Source organism: Centruroides vittatus, unplaced genomic scaffold (genome assembly GCF_030686945.1).
Source record: "Centruroides vittatus isolate TY-2023 unplaced genomic scaffold, ASM3068694v2 contig_1630, whole genome shotgun sequence".
Classification (NCBI taxonomy): Eukaryota; Metazoa; Arthropoda; class Arachnida; order Scorpiones; family Buthidae; genus Centruroides; species Centruroides vittatus.
Window position 1 is genome coordinate 48202 of NW_027120991.1, and position 21501 is coordinate 69702.

The window sequence follows — 21501 nt, forward strand, 5'->3', positions numbered from 1 at the left end:
AAAAGTGTAATCTTGGAAATATTCGAGTCTATGTAAACATATATTACAGTGTTTCCCAAAAATATAGATAAGGTTAAACTTTGAGCAATAATTCATAAAATAAATAGATAAAAATTGTTTTTTTTAATATGAAACCATAATAGTACTACTATTATGGTTAATAAGTGAAAAAATAAAAGCAGGCATCGAATCAATTAAATAATGAAAAATTTCTGAATTCATTCAGAACCATTACTAACGAGTTTTTGTTTAAGCTTTGAAACCGTCTTAATATGCATGTTATTAGCGTAATTTTTGAGTATGAATGTACCACAAGTTCTCAGTCGAATTTATGTTCGCTCGTCTTGCTGGCCACTTTATAACTTAATAATGTAATCTTCGAGTCATTTAGTTGTTGAGTGTGAGCAGTGAGCATTGGTATTGTGCTATTAGAAAATTCAATCAAGTTATTGAATTTTTTTTAATAAATAATAAATTATCTTTTTACACTTCTTAATACCTTTTAGATGTCTGTCCACCAGTTAAAGTAATTAAATTTGATAAAACATTAAATCCAATGCAGTCCTACAATATTAAAACATCATCATTATGTTATCTGCTGAAAAAATGTGTTCCTATTTCTTAATATCATATCAGCAATAAAGCCCATTCATTTGGCCTATCCACATGTTCTTTTCATAACTGAAAAGAAACGAGAGCCATTGGTCATTCCACAGCATGTAATCTTTAGCCCACTGCACTTTTCTAATTTGTGATGTTTTGTTAGCTGCGGTTTTTCATCGGGGCAGCAAATTTCATATGTGGAGCTGCTGAAATTTCTTGATGAACGGTGCCTTTTGATATTTTTAATCTACTTTTAAAGAAAATTTGACAAACGGATTTATTCCGTTACGATGCAAGGCGCAAAATTCGATTTATTATCCCTTATGAAACATGATTTTGGGTCTTCCTGGCTGATGTTTAGAAGGTTTGGGTAATGATTTTCTCAAAATTTTAAAAATTTCAAGAGTACATCTGTTCATTACAACAGCAATTTTATTGCCATTACAGCCTTTTGCTATTTATTTCTATATTTTTGCAATTCATTCCATACTAAAATATCTTTCATTTGGCATTTCAGAAAAATTCGGTTAAGTATTCGAATTACTATTTGACAACAAAATAAAAGTTTTACATGATTTCATTTATGTTTATGTTCTTAATTTTATATCCTTACTTTCCAAATTTTACATTTCTGTTTTATTATCTATACTTTGGGAAAGCCAAGAATATTTTGTTAAATTCCTAAAAATTCTGAAAAGCAGTGAAATATTGAATATATAAGTTATGGACAAGGTGACTAATACAGGCATTATTCATAATGCTTGGTCATTATGAATAATGACTAACAAAATCGGGCATTGTAATAAATTTCAATAACTTATCAAATTGTCCGGTCATTATGAATACTGCTATCATCTAGTCGAGCAAAGTGATAATAATACGTTGAGAAGTGATCATCTAAAATGCGCTAGCCAATCAGCACTCATATGTGAGTTGCGCGTGCGTATTGCGTTTAGTACCGAATTCGGTGGCGGTCGCGACTGTTTATGCTCCCGACAGATTCCTCTCGGAGAGGAGCCGCCGGCAGGCCGCCGATTGTCGAACGTCATTAGTTATTTATTCACAGTAGTTCTTGAACACACGTATCAATAACCAGTATGTATCAATATCTAGAGACGTTAAACAATCGGCGGCCTGCCGGCAGCTCCCCTCCGAGAAGAATCCGTCGGGAGCACAAACAGTTGCGACCGCTGCCATGATGGTGCACACAAGTAAAATTATACCATTCAATTAATATAGTTAATCGTATATGTTTTAAAAGATTACATGTTTTTTTTAAATATTTTGAAATTATGCACAAAATTGAATATTTTTAAATGAAATAAGTAGTTTTTTAATCAAATTAATTAATGTCGCACAATTTTAAATTCGGTACTAAACGCGATACGCACTCAATGCGATACAATCGGCAATTCAGAGTGCCGATTGGCTAGCGTATGTCCGATGATCACTCTTCAACTTATTATTATCACTTTGCCGAACTAGGTGATAGCAGTATTCATAATGACCGATCAATTTGATAAATTAATCAATATTTATCACACTGCGCGCCCTTTTTGGTCATTATTCATAATGACTGGGCATTATGAATAATGCCCGATTAATCACTTTGTCCATAACATATATAATTTAAGGCAACACTGTACTACTCTGATTGTTGAAACATTAAAGTCATTGCATGTCTGTGATAAAGTGATCTACAATTATTAAGCCGGTTTACAAATTAATCATAAATATAACAATGCTTAAGCACAACATTTACTTTAAATAAAACATCAGCTACGGATTTTATCATTTAGAAATTTATGTTAATATGACTTGAACAATGTCAAAACTTTTCTATTATATGTCACTCATTTTTAACAATTTCCAATTGAATGCAACAAATAATTGATATATTTATGTCAGTCATTAGTTGCATTCAATTGGAAATTGTTTAATATAAATGATTTTGTCATGGTTTAGTAATTATGCAGCGAGGAATTAAATTTTCAAAGTGAAACACTAAACAAATAATAATAGAATATATATATATATAGGGGTCTGTGTAATAAAATGTAAAAGATTCTAGTGCGTGATATGTACAGAATTTCAATATAGAGATAAAGAGTATAAAAATGTGTACAAGAAGTAAACGTGGGAAATTTCTATTCTGAATTGCAAAGAATACATAAGCATTATTAATGTGTTCAGATATAATCTCTATAGTAGTGAAGCCATTGAATAGTTTGTGTGAAATGTAAGTTATTAAACTGTTTAAATTATGTAAACAAATATTAAATAATTGTAAGTATTACTTTTTTCTTAAACTTCCCAATGAAAATTTCTCCAATAAATACCAAAAAAGAAAGAATATATCCTAATATTAACAAAATCAATGGTCCTTTAAGATCTTCCACTTTCAGAGATTCTTCATCTCCCTTGTCATCATAAAAATTAAATTCGTAATATCTTCGATCTTCTTCTATAATATCTTGTTGCAGTTTCAATGATAATCCACTTTGATGTAAGATATTTATCCTTAAAATTGTGTAAAAGCAATTAGAAAAATTACATTAGAATATATCGGTTGCATTTACTTACATCTCAAACACTTCTCTTTGTTGGTAAAGTCGAAGCTTGTTTATCTGCAGGAACCGAAAATTAGTGAACAAAGAATCTGGTGAAACGTAGAAATTCTCTTTACGAAACTTCATTGTTAAAGGGTCAATCCTTAATTTCGTTGCAAGTAAGGCATCTGTTCCATCAAGAACCTTCTGCAGTTCATTGCCTTTACCTAATATCACCCTATTGTTTGGATTTTCTTCAATATTTTTTGAAAATATCTGAAGTATAGCAGGCAATTTCCGCTAATAGTAAAAAATTATACAATTAGATTTTATCAGTAAATTTAATAAATTATTTCATTTATGAAATGCAATATATCAAGTAACAATTTAAAATATTGAGTATATATTGTTGTTTCATGAACATCAACTGATATATTTGCATTACAAAGTCACAATATTCATAGTTATTATTGTTAATGTACACATTTCCTCAGCGATATTCATCAGTCGAAATGTAAATAAATTTTTAATGGAATAACATTTCAAGTCATACTGATGCTGCCAGCGTTAATAGTACAAGTCATACGAGGTAAACATTGTAGAAAAGAGAAACAAAACTTTTTAAATCAGTAACAAATTGTAGATGTATAAACAATTTTTATTAATGAAACTAATATGAAATTTCTGATTGTTATTATTGAACATTACAATGGAGATCGAAATTTAATGCTCACGTATTTACAGAAACAATAAAAGTGGGTCGAAGATTGTTATAATGATAAATACTTCAAGGATTAAAAAGGATTAAAACAAAATTTGAAATATAGCACGGTAAAATATCTTGCGAAGATCACAAAAATTAAGAAAACAGCTACGGAAATAATTCCGGTTAAAAAAAACTTGATTATTATAATAGATTTAAATTAATGAAGATTTATTTACTGAACATAGTTTGGTTCTTAAAAATCAGATAAAGCAAATAAATCTGATTTCCTACAAGGCGTTGGAAAGAAATAAAAAACTTTGATTTTACATAAAGACAGTATAGAATTGCTAAAAATTCTAAAATAAGAAGTAAAATGAGAATAAATAAAGAAATATTAATAAATTAAGAAATAAAACTGTATTACACGAGTGAAAAACAAAAAAATTCTAAACTTTACAGAGATTAGAAGACTATTTGAGAACACAGGGTGTCTTAAAATCCATACAATGAGACAAATCAAGCACACCAATGGGCGATTAAAGAAAACCATTGAACGCTAATAGTTGGTCATTTGTTCGTGCCTGACCAATTATCACGCAATGTTCTGAGTTTTCTTCATGTCTCTAACACCTAAACAGAATCTAGTTTCCACATAGGAAGCCCTGCTTGAAGTTACCTCATTGGCAGATCACCCATGTGTTCCGTAGCCTTACTCCGGCAATACACTGATATAAATCTTAATCCCGACATTTTGATGTTTTGTAAATAAATTTACATTTCATCTTTGTATGTATGGAAACTTTTGGGATACCCTGTACAGTTAAAACACACAAATCAATACAAAAAAATTGTTATTCACTGATTAACTATATAAACTCGATTGTATATAATTTAAATTTAAATTCATTAAAGAAAAATTGCGAAACATAACATAATTCTAAGTTTTCAGTAAAAACTCTGATAAATTCGTAAGTAAAATACTAGTGTAAAATTTAAGTTAATGTACAGATTTTAAAGTTAAATATAGTTTCAATTTAATATTCAATATAATGGAGTAAAATAGAAAATGGTTTAAAGACATGAAATGTAAAAAAAACAGTTAATATTGAATTATATTATTGAAATTATAACATATAAAACGCATAAAACGCGAAAAGACGATATATATAAATTATGTAAATGATTCTCAGTTATACATTGAATACAGAATTACATAAATAATAATTTACATACCCCTGTAATTAAAAAAATTGCTTCTTCGTCAGAGCAAAAAGTCATGCTAACGTTATAGTTTCCATCTTTTACCGATTGTGCCAATTCCACAAAATTTTTTGGAATTTTTTCACTTCCTGGATAAATTAAGTACGAAGGCAAAACTCCCGTATATGCTGAAGTAAGGACAAATACTGCCAGGATCCAACATCCAATTAGAATTCGAAATGTGCGGAGAATGATGTGATTAATTTCCGTATCTGCAAGAAAAAAACGAAACAAAAACTTTTAATTATGTTTTCCACGAGTGATATTTATGTATGTGTAGTACATAATTGCTAAATAGGGATTAGTGTTGTGGCCTAAAAACACGCGGTCGATAAATACGGACCTAATATAAATAGGTGATTATTTTCTTTTTAATTCACAATTTTTCTTTTTTTTTCAAGTCGATGTTCTATTGGCTATTTTATTAAACTGACACCTGATTCTTTAACAGGTACAAACATAATATTTTGAAATACAGTGTGTTGCAAATTGACTTATTTTATGCCTCTTTCGTTAGACGTGTTCGATAAAGCAATGTTTCTGTTTATGAAGATTCTGGTTACAAAGTGTTTCTGACCAATTTTGTCTACGTCATTCCTTAACCCTATCATCAGTGATTACATGCAGGTTGAACTGCATCTCATATTTAACAAGATCAATTTGTTTTTGATAAACCTAAGATTGATTTTTACAAGGTGGTAAAATTATTTTTGCATGAAGTGCTTAAATGTTGAACGAAAGTGATACCATGACAATACAAATATTTATTTTCCACGGCATGGGGAGAAAAATTGCTTTAAAAATGTTATTTCGAAAATGTGCTGACAAGAAAAATATGTCAGGTAAATTATGTTTTTCGAGCAGCAACGAAATATAAGAGATAGTGTTACAAGTATGTCCTTAAAAACCAGCAATATCATTCATCACATTCCTCCTGTTAGTTGCGAGTATTTTACATTAAAGCGTGCAAACTGCAAACAAAATTCTTATACAAGAATTGTTTTATGCAAGATTGAGCTGGGTGGGTCATATTGCAAGATCAATGCAACAGCTGTTTCAGGATCATTTCCTGAAAAAAAGAGTATTCAGTCGTTGTTTTTATAATTGCATAGCCACCGCGAACACATCATTTTGTACTAGGTGATTTTCCATATCGATTTACCTCACAGCCAATGCCCATCGAGGAAGCGTTCCTTTTCTGTCATCAACAAACACGAAAACTAACATGTGGAACATTTCCCCAGATGTATTGCATCGACGTTCTGACCTAAAACAATAGAGAGGTTGAGATGCAAGTACAAAAGTTAAACCTGTACGGTAAGCAAAAGTACAAAGTCTACGTTTAAACTCTAAGTAAAAATCGTTGCTGAAGCATGGGAAATTAATTTTTACAAAATTTACGAACGTATTACGCTATTGATAACAGAAGATGCAGCGAAAGAACAAACCTACCTTAAAATAAACTATTATGAAGACAAATATATGTAAATTCTATAGCTACTTCACAACGCTTGCAAAAAAATTGAATAATTAAATAATTTCTGGATTAAAATCGTCTGTTTCTTTACAATATTATTCATACATCTTTAAATAATCATTGTTCTAATAAAATACGTCATAAGTTTAACCACAATCTCGAAAATATGAAGAACTTTAAGCCGATCGTCTTCTCGCCATTCTAGACAAAGCAATCGCTCTTGTCGACCGTTTAGAACTGACAGATGGCGGCGCAATTCATGTTTTGCGCTGAAGACGTGCGCCTCAACTTTTCTAATAAGAAATTCCTTTTACACTCAACTACAACTTCATTGACATTTCATTATCTTAAATAAATGATGGGTGACTTGCTGTGATGTCAAAAATAGAAAATTGAAACTTCAGTTTTTCTAATCTTGTTTTTTTTATAATTTTTTTGCTATTGCACATGGTTTTTCTACTTTCTATCGAGACATATTTTTCGTATTGGTACAATTTCAAAGTAAATTTTGTTTAGCAAAGTTCTTTTTCCCATCACTTCAGCGGAATTTGTACAAATTTTGTACCGTCGTGGCCATTAATTGAAGATACAAAAATATTTATAGGGAAATGTTTTAGTGCAATCAACTGCATTTGTAACGTATTGGAAAGTGTATGAAAGTATATTTTACTTATTTTTATTAAATATGTTCTAAAGATCTGTTTTCCCACCTTGACGAAAAGCATTTCTCATTAACATCCAGCAAAGAGTTGAAAACTTTGGATGCTCCTTGTCAAAAATCTGAGCTTCTCTTTTCAACACAGCATATATAATATAAACAAATAACACAGTTGTGATGGAAACGCATATCCATATCTGTAAAATAGAACATAATTCTAGTTTTATTCCTTATGAAAAAAGACATTATGAGTATAGAACTTTTCATAACAAAAATAATATACAAAAGCATATATTTTAAGTGTGAGATATAAATATAACAATTAATGAGGAAACATTTATGTATATTTCACACTAAATAATATAATAAAATATATAAATTTTATCACTTTAACACGTATAAAGTGTGTACAGTACATTTCAAGGGTAGAAATGACAATGAAAGTGCATAGTGTAATTCTCAGAATTCATCTGTGTGTTAGCGACTATTGTCACCTTTGAATTTATTTCCTTTCTCAGCCAGGTATTTAATAAAATTCCGTGGTCATCGCTGGAAACATACCTGAAACTTTTATGGAACACCATTCAGTTTTTTCTAACGTGAAGCAGTATATCAAAATTGACTGAAAATCTTTGTTTTATCTGAAGTTTGAAAACATTTTCATTTTCGGAGAAGCCAGAAATTATAACGCGATAAAATGGATAGAAACGATGTATGATGCAATCTGTAAATTGATTTCATATCCAGATAGTCGCGAACATTAAGCCAACAATAATATTCAGCGTTGTCGTAATGGATGATCCACTTTTCAGGGTTCAGTTTATCTTGTTTACCGAAAAAATACTTTTGTAATTTTTTTGTAATATTACATATTTTGTTGTCCATTCTCCATGTTCAATTATTTCGTACTGGTCTATACAGTTCCTACTTTAAAAAAACCCTCAAGCACAGTCTTGAACAGCGAGTGTGGCATTAGTGTATTTCCGGTTTTGCTAAACTATATTTCTTCTTGCCTGCTTTATTACTTTTTGTGAATAGTACCGGAAGCATCAAAACACTATATCTCCTCACCCAAATAATCTTTTAAACGTCTGTATTTCTTCCCCAAAAAATCACTTGCAACATTAAGCCGTTGTAATCTTTTAAGATTAAAATTAAAAAGTTTTCTGATGTTTAAATCTCTTATAATCTATAAAATCTACCAATGCTCCTGTTATTAATCGCAAACAATCGTTTGTGTAACTAAACAAATGCCTTATTCTTCTACATCTGTCTTTGGCTGTTTACTTTTGGTGTCGTCCATCACATGTCTCTCTTAAAGCTCTTATGCCACTAACAATTTTATCACTTTTCCACATCATCTTCATACATTACTTTTAACAATAGCTACGTTTCTGTCAGGTTTTTGCAACTTGATGTTAATTAGCTGCTCCAAATTTTTATTGATTATTTTTTTGACTTTTATGTCTTTAGATACCACTTACTCAGCAATAACTCTAGTTGTCTGCATTTCCAAGCGTGTTCAGCCACGTATAAGCACGTGATTATATCTCTGTCACAATACTGGTACCCTACGCGAGTAGATTCACGTAAATTATATTATCGTATGTGCAATAAGCTCTAATGCAGGTACAGAGAATGCATGTGCAGAAATGCGGATGCCGAGGTGAATAAGTAGTTTAACAAGGAAACATAAGATGAGGAATAGTTACATTAGTGAAAGCTTGGGTATCATAGAAATATAAGAAAACTTCAGGGATAATCGATTGAGGTTCAACTATAAACAACTCCAGTACGAATAGTCCTGGGTATGTCAGTAGAAGAAGTAAGAAAGACAAGAACTAGAACGACCTGGAATGAGATGTTTAATGTAAACGTGATATGGAAAAGTTGGTGTCTCGGTGAAATTTGCTTCGAACAGGTTAGTATGGAAAAGAGAGCCTCGAAGTGCCGACCTCTTCTTGTCTTTTCTCTTCCTCATATGGTGTTTTATAAAATGACGGGTAAACTAAATTAAGTGTTAAAAACTTATATGTGTGTTATGTAAGCTTAAATGAAACTTTTCAGCAGACCGAAACAAAACTGGAAGTTTCTAACATAAAACAATTAATTATTATGGTATTCACATATTTTTCATTGTTACATGTGAGGAAATTCCAGGTATGTAATTGTTATAAATATTAACTAAGATTTTGTAAATAGTATAATATAGTTAAAAAGTTACATTTAAGGAAAAAGGCTTGATCAAGGAAATGAACTTATCAGTTGGTCTTGCTGCTCTGATGACAAAATAAGTTGATATGTCAAATATAGGAGAAGAATAAGAAACGTAATGTTCCCAGAACATGGCTATTGTAGGTACTATCGAAATATCAGAGTAATCCAAGTCGAAAACTTGTATATACCTGAAAGTAACTTATTACTAAATAAATAAATAACATGTATAGATGCCAAAATTAAGTAACAAACCTTATTTTTAAACATTGGCATAGCAGATTGACATATTCGTCCAATTGTGCGTTATTATTTATATTTTTGTACACATCCTGTATTAAAATAAAAATTCATTTTTATTAATTCACTAATGTACACTCCTAAATTTATATTATGTGCACTGGGTGATAATAACTAAATTATCGCTATTCAGCGCTGTTTACTAAATTTTGTATATGTTTCGGGATATGGAAATGAAATTTTTTGAAAAAACTGGTGGCCAAGTAACAGGAAAATGGCAGGTTAATCTATGTGAACGAAAGCATGGTTTGACATAAATATGTTGCAAATTTGGATGTATTAGATACAGTTTGATACTGTCTTTCAACAGCATCATACTGCACGTCAAAAGTATTATAAAAGATCAATTATAGCCGCACAATTTAACTGTTCATTGTTGTCAAATTTTGCACGTTTACAAACGGAACCACATATGTTAGTGCGCTGTACATCTCTAGATGCTCTTTCGATTCCATTTTAAACATGGCTGCAATTAGTTTGGTCTAATGTAATAGAGGTTATTTGCCATGTTGTAAAGTGAGTACAATAATCGTCGTTGAAAAAAATAATTAAAATATAACAATAAGTGTTATCATCTCATAAATTACCAGCAAATGTTGAAGCATATGCGCTGTAAATGCAAGTATTTAGTGTCTGAAACTATTTTTGCATGTGATATTGCCAGTTACACAATCATAATTCACAGCACACATGCCTGAAATTTTACTGCTTGTGTACAACTTAATAAGTTTTATGATAATATATATTGGTTTTTGGGTTAAGTGTTGTGCAGTGGTACAGTACGTACAGGTAATGCAAGTTCGTGCCTCAATTTATATTACGTTATCGTAATAATAATAAAGAAGAGTACTTACAGTACTTCACTATATGAATTAAACAAGTTTTGGAAAAACCATAAAAAAAGAAACAGTAGAGTTTAGAGTTGAAATAATAGTATGAGCATGGGTTTTAATTAACTGAGTTTACTCTGAACTTTAAGTGTTATTACTTCTAACATTCAATATAATTTTTATGTCGTATAAAATTTATTCTACTTACAGGCATTTTGAATATTTTCACTTCTTTTCCTTTTAATTTTTCGACTTTATAATCTGTTCTTGTAGAATACATACTGCAGCTTGTCATGTCACTGTCGTTACACTTTTCAAATAAATGAGCGTTAGATGCTTGAATTACGTATCAAATCATTGTTAAATTCGTAAATTTTAATATTTCACAATGAAATTTAATACAGAAATTACGACTTTGTATTCATTGGATCTTAAATGAAGTACTATGATATGATAAATCTTAGAATTAAAACTATACATAAAATTTTATACATTTGCTAACTACTAAAATATTATAGTACCCTCCGATAACTTGTGTGAGATTCAGGAGAGAATGGATAATTTTATTAAATAATTACAAAATCTATAAAATAAATTATTCCGTTAAAAAAGCGACACATTTTGTCACTTTTGCGAGGAAAAGAGAAATAACATTTCCTTTACCCGGTTCAATCTAATCTTTTTCAAAAATTTAAACATATCTAGAGTAAAAATAATTATCACTTACTATCTTAACGTAAGTCTCTTCTACTCGAACAAATGTAGAATTTTCAATTTCTCCACCCAGCACAAAACTTTGATTGTTATTCTCGTACACGAACTTCAGAAATATTTTATTATATATAAACCAGTTGTAGCGAAAGTCTACAATATAATTCTTTTGAATAAACTTGCTTGATAATTCCCCTGGAAAATATAACATTTACAATAATACATACAGAGGTACACAAACAGAATGCAACAGAAGAAAGAAACGTCGAATTGGTAAAAACAGAGTGTCCACTTATTAAAAATATTGCACAGATAACAATATATGTATCCAATTGAAAACAAGATGAATTTTAAAAATATGCAGGTGCATTATTTTACATGTTTTTTTTTAGTTATATAATTAAATCACAAATTGAAACAAGAACTTGTTTGTATTATCGTGTTCTAGGCAAATGCCTTGTTTCACTGTCTATAAAATTGGCAATAGCCTAATACAAATATTGCTATTAAACTCTAAACGAATAATATTTTGCAGTCCAAATGAAACCACTTTTAGAATAATAGAAAATTATTGACGTATTAAATTAGTATCGAATCTGACGACTAAGGAAATCTTTGTTGCTGCATGCAACAATAATTTTGCATAGATCCTGTCGATAAAAAAGCTACTACTCGACGTCTTATAAATAGCTATAAGTATATAACAAATTGAATAAAGTAAGACTCTTGTTGTAATTAAAGGTACAGTACACTCATTATAATAGACTGATCTATAGACTAATCTGAAAGAACTAAACATAAACATTTCAAGTTAAAAAATATCAAAATATCGAAGAAAGTATGTCTTCTTTTTTACTATTGTGTTCATTCTCCACAAAAAAAAAACCGTTCTTCTTCGAGTAAAAAACCATTTGTTAGATGATACACCTCTGCAATATAATACAAAACAATTAAAACGTTTATTGACGATAAGACAACAATTAACAACAGAAAATGTTAATGACAATTAAAACGGCTAACAGTATTGGAACACAATTTGAAAACTGTTCTGTTGCTGATGATCGAAGAAGACAGAAGTAGGGAAGATTTACTTTCTTTTCTATTTCTAAGTTATATTAAAATTTAATTTACCATTTTAACAATATAGAAATAATTATATACATAGTTTAGTCTAACGACTATTATTTTGCGTAGTTGCAAAATAGTATTGTTTAGGTGTTCCAATATCATTGTTTAATGTGGGACTCATCTGTTATCTGGAATTGTAAAATTTAAAAAAAAATAACAATAATAATAAAAAGATAAGGAGAGTAACAGAAATCGAAGTTTTTTTATTGTATTTAGTAGTTTATACAAGAACTTTTTTGTATACTTAGAGATACATAGGCTAAGTGTATAAACATTGTCCTATAAACGTTGCTAAAATGTTATAAATGTGAATATATTTTCGAAATCAAATTAAAAAAATAATTCAGAAGTCAATTTTACTTACAAGTTTCGTCTTCCAAATTTCCATATAAAATTACTACACTCAAGAGTTTCAAGTGAAGAAGCATCTTACTTTCTCCTGTGTATAAAAATTACAATATGAAGTTTAAAACTTTTACACTAGAAACAGTTCACAAACTTATATTTATACATAATAATATGGAATCTATTGTATTTGTACACATATAAAAGCATGCTATTATAAGCGAAGTACAACGCGAAATTTTCACGTATATGATCATGTTCTTATATGCGAGAAAATCGCGTATATCTATTTTAATTAATTTATTTTACGCTAACAGTAATACGCGTACATAAAACAATTTATCCATGATTGGAAGTAAAGAATGATAAACTAATCCGTTTAAAACAACAAAGGTTTGGCTAGAACTTTAGGAACGTTTACACTACAAATGTCCTGAAATAATATATATGAAAAGGTATATGTCAGTACGATTTAATTCTTTTCACAGAATGTTTTTAATACAAATTTTCCTGTTAAATAGTACCTTAGAATTAAACTATTAGGCCAAAATATCACCCTGGTGTTCCATTCTCATGGATATTGCGAAAGATTTCTAAGAAATTCAGGTGTAAGAAACAAACTGTAAGATTCGTATACTGTTTCGATTAAATGAATATAACCTCAAAATACACTCTCTAGCCTGAAATAAATTCATACCTTTGACATGACACTCGAACAGAATCGCGTGAATTCGAAAGTAATCTATATTCTTTTCAGGATTATTTTGAACAAGTACACAAATTTAAGTACAAATCAGTTTAACCAATCTTACGTAATACTGGATCGCATACAAGAAAGACAGATGTGATCTTAATTATTTATACAATAGAGTAGTGTAATAATTTAATATAATATATAATAACTATTTATTAACTACTTTAAACCGTGTTTAAATTTATTCATAAACTGAATAAAATTTAAACAATTATTTCCCTCGATAATACAGTTAAATAAGTCTGTCACAAAATATTTTTTTTTTAAACGAGGCGATTCTCTTTACTGTCCGCTTTATAATCACCTCGTTTTTCCACCCACACACTCAGTAGCTATTCTAATTTGTCAATGACTTATTCGGTCTTAATTAATCCAGTCCGAATTTTTGTTTGTTATACTTAACAATTGTGGACAGCTTAATAACAAAAAGCAATAAAATTTCTAACTTACTTTGATAATTTTAATTAACAGATGCTTTGTTTAATATCAAATTCGATCACACATAAAACAAGAACTTTGTCATTGGAATTCCTACTTTGTTCCTTGTTATACGTTGAGTAGATAATTCTTATTGTTTACGACCAAGCGTATCGACGTTTTCTATGTCGACATTCGAAAGTACGTTTGTTTTGACGAACTAATCATGTAATCCTGTACATGTTTATTTCCAATACTCACCAAACGTAAATCGTTTCTAAAAAACCTCACAGCAAGAATAATATAAAATAACTAATAATAATTATATTTGTCGTTTGAACACAAGAGAAAATAAACTTTTGTTCGGTGTAGATTAATTGGCAAGTTTTAGGGTGAATGTGTTTGTGGAAAAATCCTAACAAATTTTAAATATACACGTGTTCTATTAACTACACCATAAACAAGAACGTTTATAGTTGTGTAGAAACGTAGAGTTCATATATGAAAAATTGACTACCTGCAACAGCAGAGATTAAAAATATTGATGTAAAAGTAGTGGTTATTAATTACAATTCAAATAATAGTATCTATAAACGTCTTGCACACAGTATTTTATATAAAACTGTTTAACAGAAAACGATGAAAAATAATGATAAAATGAGAAATTATTAATTTTCTTTTAGAAAAACATTTTGCCATTTAATTGTATATATACCAGCAAATTATAGTAGAACATAATTAAAGTTAGCATATTAACAGACGTCTTAGTACGTCATACTGGTCCCATGTTTTATTCCTCTGTAACATTACAGAAAAATAAAACATTACAGGAACAGTTCCTATTAAAAAGCATTATAAGGGGTTCCTAACCTTTGATGAAAGCAAGCCACTATTTTCATTGCTTCTATGTCATGGCTCTTTTATATCTGTTAATACAAAATTACAAGTGGAAGTTTTACGTCTTCATAGAACCATGATTACTTTATACTTGAGAGGATTTTAAATTGCACAAATTAGTGCTGTATATCGCTAAATTGGTGTATATTTTGCAATGTATTTATACCACATTTTGAACTGAGAAATAATGTTGTAAAAAAAGAGCTAGTTTGACCATTAACAATATGAAAACTCCTAAATGTTAACAATCAAAACTTAAATTGTAAATTAATAAATAATGTTTTAAAATAACAAGTTTGTTTTAGCCTGTATTCTAAATTTTTACCCTATCCATTATATGTTCCTTTATATTTATGGTTTATGAAATAAATCCAAATTAGTACGATAATTTCTATCCTGTGACATGAGATAAAATATGAACTGATGGATCATTATAACTGTACAGTACCTTCACTTGTACTATTCTGGTGATTAAGAGACTAGATGTAAACAACTTTAATTTTGTTCAATATTTTTAATTAACCGGGTTCTTCTATTGACTTATACTTCATTAGTGTAATTTCTGTTTATTAAATTTACTGCTTGATGTGCCACGCATTGGAAAAGAGGACAGATTTAGTAAAATAAATAGCTTATAGTCACGCTAAAAAATCTGTTTAGCATTATTTCGGGAGGACTATTATTTGGTGAAAATAACTGAAAAATATAAATGAAACTACAGTAATTATGAAAAACTGCTGTTAAGATATAACAGAGGTAATGTATGGGGATCGGTCAAAAGAATAACCCTTTCTATTTTTGTATTCAGGGAACATTGAAACATGAAAAAATGAAAATAATTAACAAATTGTTTTTCTGTATATATGGATTTTAGAGAATGTGTTGGTTTCTGTATGGGGAGCAAAATTTTATTCATTTAATTAAATCTTAATAACTTGTGCTTTTTGTTGAATACTTCCGAAATTTCGCAGGGAGGTTTCTTATTACGAAGATTGACAGTGTTAAATTGTAATGGTTAAAAATCAAAAGGGTGGAAATTTAATGCGGCTCGTATATATCGGTCAGACTTAATGACAATTTTACTGGTTATCAGCATTTAAAATGTTTTATAAAACCCATCCCTACTATGAGAATGAACTTTTTTCATAGTATAATAAATAAAAATATATCGTCTTTTAAACAAAATGTCATACCATATAAAGCCAACAAATTTTGCCTGGAAGTCAAGCGACTCGTTGTCAAACTTTTTAACATAATCATCTGCAAAAATTCATTACTAACCCACTGAATACAATGAAATCCGATTTTCATAAAACATTAAATCATTCAAAAAAATCAACTTAATTCAAAAAAATTAATTCTAGTTTTAGAAAACTAGTAGTTCAGATTACAGAAACACAATATCTAATAATAAATAAATAGAGAACAATTTCAAGAGCAGTTAAATTTGATTTATGGAAGAGTTATTTCGATATCAAAAAATTTAATTTAAATTTCAGAAAAGTTTGTTCTGTTCTCAAAATGCAGTTCGTTTTTTTTTGAAAAATAAACTGGTTATCAAACAATAGAATTACATTGCAGAAGAAGTAAATTGAAAGGGCGGGTTAATTTAAAATCGTTTTTCGGAAAAGCATGTTTTCTTCCAAAGAATATTACGGCGAATTTAAGAAAGTTGTTTCACTTTTTTAGGTTACTGTTACCTGTTTCCAAAATGGCGGCTCGTCTCTGATTCCAGAAAATAGAAGAGAGATAACTTTTTTCTATTTATAAAACCCATCCCTACCCTCCTTAGTTTTCGAAGAATTACTTTGAGAAAAAGGTAAAAGTCATTTTTTGTAAAACTAATTTGACCTGCAAAATAAATCATCAATACTGTATGTAACACGGAACAAATGAATGCTTCTGTATCTGTTTCGTTCTGTATCTGTTATTTTTAAGAATTCTGCAGATTTCTGCAGAATTCTTAATTATAGAAAATGACAACAATTCATTTTCCATAAAGAAATTACAGAATTGCCAACTACAAAAGTGATAATAATTTTTACTAGCACGAAGCAAAAGTTATTGGGATAAATTGTGAGATCATTTTGTGCTTAACTTGTCACTTGATAATTCTTTCTAGTGGTTGTGTTGACGTTTATGCATTTCGTCTTGCACCTAATGATTCCAACATCTTTTCATTATTGTATCTGTTTAACCAGATGATACACTGTTTTTCAGTAACTTCAGCTACTTCCCACAGTTTAATAATATAATCTGTTTCAGTATTTTTTTGTTTGTAAAGTGTTCTTGCAATAAACTGTGGGCGGATGATAATCGTTATATTGCCACCCAAGTGTCTGACGGTTTTTGTATAGATTGTGCTTTGAAAACTTCAAATAGAACTTGCAAATGTAATAATTGAAAATAAAAAGTTATAATTTCTATACCTATTCGGGATATGTTTACATTTTAGAGTTATAAATTTTAGAAATAGTTTTACAGGTGCTGCTATTTTTTAAATAGTGACTACATCTTCGTTACTTGTTGAAAAGATAAGCAAAGACTCAATATTTTGCTGCTGAATTATACAATTGTAGACAATAACGTTACAGATATTCAGGTAGAATATGTTACGTTTTCAAGGGAAAAACATTTCATAGTTTTTTTTTTATTTCAAAGTACGGTTAAACACATTTTTCCTGTTAAAATCTGCATTACATAATTTTTCTTTATGCATCACACCACTAACTTGAATCAACGAAGACAATGTCGAGTATAGTCCGCTAATCACCTAATAAGTAAAACAATATTAATATATGTGTCAGAATTCACAATGATATTTTAATATATTACTTACTCTAATTACAAAATTTCTTTTTACGTAAAAGAAGCCTCCGATCGTAATTCCTAATGGGTTTCTTCCATATCTTTTCATAAAATTGAGTATCTAAAGATGAACAACTTGTATCATCATAATTCAAATACTTAGTGGTGGAAAACTCATCACAATTTGGATGACAGTCAAATGTTTTTCCTTAGTTTACCTTTGCTAAAGATGAGCTTAGCGATTCACAGAAAAATGTAAGAAACAAAAGTTCTGTTAGTACTGTTTAAACGCACCAAGCTTATTTTTACCATAGAAACACAGGAAAAAATTAGACTGTTATCCATACTCTCATTATCTTTTACATCTGAAAGGTTTTTCGTTTAAATTTAATTTATTTACGAAAATTTTTCAGTAGGTTTAATTTATGTTGTAACTTTATAATCTCAGATTTTTGCATATATAATAATTATGCTTAAGTATAACAACTTAATTGTGAATCCTTAGGCAGAACCTTCTTTCTAAACAAAGTTAAAAATCCAAAATGTATAAAAATAAACGTACCTTCAACTTGAATAATAGTGATAAGTCTGCAGAAAACACTTTTTCGATAGAAATAAAATTGTCGTACATCTGAATATATAAATATGTAATGTTAAAATCAAAAACTTAAAAATTAGCAATGTAAATTATAGCGAAATCATGAAAAGACGTGCTATTTAATTATATTTGTCGCAAACAAAATGAAAAAAGAAATTATAACATTTCCTATATTGTTTTACAAATTTATACTTATTTAGCAAGTTATATGACATTTTTTACATAATCAAAATAATGTAGAAAACCTTAACCTATACTCACAGTAATATAGAAATGTTTTAAATATAGATCTATATTAAGCAATATTTATGTATTCAACATTTATAAAAACACTACACTTGTTACTTTAAGAGATCTACATATATTGTATATAATAAGATGACAGTGTGTATTTCTTTTATATTCTATTAGACTGTTATAGATTTGTACCAGATTTTTATTACTTCTCGTACGAGTTCCAGCGGTACATAGTTTACTATAAAACTTCGATATTTTACTCTTTTCCTATATTCATTTCCTAAAATATTATTGTAAATATATGTGTAGTATACTTAAATGATTAGTTATACCACTCTTTAAGACATAGAATCACCATAAGTAATGTCTACGTATTGTGACTTTATGGGTAAATTCTATTTTAAATGATTTTTGTTCACTAGAACAGATAAAAACTAAGAAACTGGGTTTTAACTTTACTTCCGCTTTCTGTTTTTTACCAATCAATTAAAAACGCTTAGAATGTAATAATAATTTGAAATAACCAGTATAACTGCATATTTCATGTTAATCAACATCATAGTTTGATTTCGACTATTTAAGATTTTCAAATGTATAACTTATTATAAAATAATATATAAAATTTTCTCATATTTAAAATTTATACTAACCAACGAAGTAAAAGCAGACAACTTCCAACATACTGCAACAAATGCAGACAACGAAACTACAGAAACACACGAGATGAAAATACCTAAATACAGCTCCATCTTTACAAACAATCCAGCATACAACATGAAAGACATGATGTAAACCAAATGAGTGTAAGCAAATGGGAGAAAAATCTTCCATTTATCATTAACAACTTCGAATAATTCCCAAATTTCCATGTGTTTTTCAAATGTCTCTTCAACTTGTTCCTTTAGTGTGTAACTTTTTATTTTCAGTTGAGTTAACTCTTCAGAAAGCTTAATAAATCTTTTACTAATCAGAAATATTGTGACTCTAAATATTAAAAATAAGAAGAAAATTTGACCTGAAATATAAATCATCAATACTGTATGTAACACGGAACAAATGAATGCTTCTGTATCCGTTCCGTTTTGTCTTTTAACTTCAAGAAATAAAGAAAAGTACGATACGATGGGAAACGTAGTAAATATTCCTATCATAATCAAGAAATCCACTAATATATATTTATGCAGCGCGCGGATATTCTGCAGTTCCTCATAATAACTGCTTTTCACACAATGAAATGAGAGTTTATTTTTCTTTAATAGTGTAAATTGTCCAGCAACATACTCCATAAGAATAAATATTATTACTGCAGCAGATAATGCATAGTCATTAAAAACACGAAGTACTCGTAAAGCGTAGATATCGGGTTCGTGAATTCTTATAAAACATACAAATACTACAGTCCAAAGAAATATTTCAACTAAACTATTATAAATATGATATAAAAATGACAAAATGTTCGCTCTTCTTCCTTTTGTTTCCCGTTTGATGCACTGACAAGGGATGCAGATGTCAAGACCGAATAATTTTGCAGAATTTAATATTGGGAATAAAATATACGCCAAGCAGAAAGAATTATCTGAAGACGACGGCATGTTAAATTATATCAATGATTACTATTATTACTCTTTCAGTTCTTTCATGAAAATGATGAAGTATATTCGTGCTCATGTTTATAAATTTCCTATCTTACTTTAGCATTGAGCGTAATGATAAAACGCTTTTACTTAGTCATTATCTAATTACATCATATTTACTCACTTTAAAAGACTTTAATGGACTTATCCACTTACCATAAAAGTTTTAATGGACTTATCCACTAACCATAAAAGTTTTAATGGATATAGATGTTTAATATACTTATTCATTTATGCTCTGAACAAACTCAAAAGACTAGAGTTAATGGATAAGGAATTTTAGTAATGTTAATTTTCTTATAATTTTATTAATTGAACTTGCGTATTTTATATAATCTTAATTATATTATGTCTGGAGTGTACATGGGTGAAGAAGGATGGCTACGTTGTTATTGACGAAAAATTGGCTGACAAGCGAAGATGCGTGACATAGCGTGTTTTCATTATGCAATTAGCTCAGGCTTCTTTTATTGCACATCTTTCCTCGAACGTTATAAAACTTGTCCGTACGACTCCTTGTCAATATATTGACCTTCTGGCACGAATATAAAGTGCACTATGTTTCGAAAATCAAAAGAAAAATTAGAAACTGTCTGACTGTGTTTCTGTATTTTTCAAATCGGAAATAGATAAATGAAATCCGAGAGCAGCAACCATACTGTCAGACAATCCGGATTAACTATATACAAACTTCCAATCCAAGCCAAAGCCATTTTACTTTCAAATTTTGAAAAAAAAAATTAATTGTGAAAAATTTTTTTTCTATGACGAAGCACAGAAGAAATGAACACTGCAGAAACTGAATAATAAATTAAAGAAATTACACGTTATGGATCTATAATAAGTGAAAATTTGTTAACGTTTTAAATTAAATTTTGTAATTCGATGTTTAGTTGCATGACATTTGCAACGTCTATAAAAACAAAATTCATTAAATTTATTGATCCTCTCAATGTTATTACGCAACAATTTTGCGTGATGACATTCACGCAAAGAAATGAAATTTTGTTTCAAATGTTTAAGGTTTAAAATTATCATTCATGTAAAGTTACATCAACGTTTCTAAACTTTTGAGTATATATTGATATTATGTTTCAACTGTTCATCTAGCACCCAATATTTACATTCTTTTTGCAATTATATAAAAAACGTCTGTCGCGAATCTATCACATCAATTGGTGGCTAGAAATATTTTATTTTGTAAACATTTTACTTTATAAAGTAAAATTAAATTCGTTTAAACAATTTAGTTTCAAATAAAAATATTTATTATTTACTTGTTAATTTGAAGTTTATTAAATATAAGGAGAAAAAATAGATTAGAAAATTGGCTTTGCAAAATAGTGCGCAAGATAATGTGGATTAGAAAGAATTC

The 21501-nt window shown here is 29.0% G+C and overlaps 1 protein-coding gene and 1 long non-coding RNA gene across 2 annotated transcripts; both read right to left on the reverse strand.

Annotated features, from left to right (window-relative positions):
- Positions 1-319: 319 nt before the first annotated feature.
- LOC136968843 (glutamate receptor ionotropic, kainate 1-like) lies at positions 320-10892 on the reverse strand. The gene is made up of 9 exons (XM_067262889.1): positions 10806-10892; positions 9723-9799; positions 9478-9658; positions 7306-7450; positions 5092-5330; positions 3187-3452; positions 2901-3123; positions 500-564; positions 320-425 (listed from the first exon to the last, which is right to left on the reverse strand). Exons 1-9 carry the CDS (start codon positions 10890-10892, stop codon positions 320-322), a joined length of 1389 nt encoding a protein of 462 aa, XP_067118990.1.
- A 6639-nt stretch (positions 10893-17531) lies between these two features.
- Positions 17532-18287, reverse strand: LOC136968844 (uncharacterized). The gene is made up of 3 exons (XR_010879711.1): positions 18220-18287; positions 17689-17778; positions 17532-17622 (listed from the first exon to the last, which is right to left on the reverse strand). It is a non-coding gene; the product is annotated as an uncharacterized lncRNA (long non-coding RNA).
- Positions 18288-21501: the final 3214 nt, after the last annotated feature.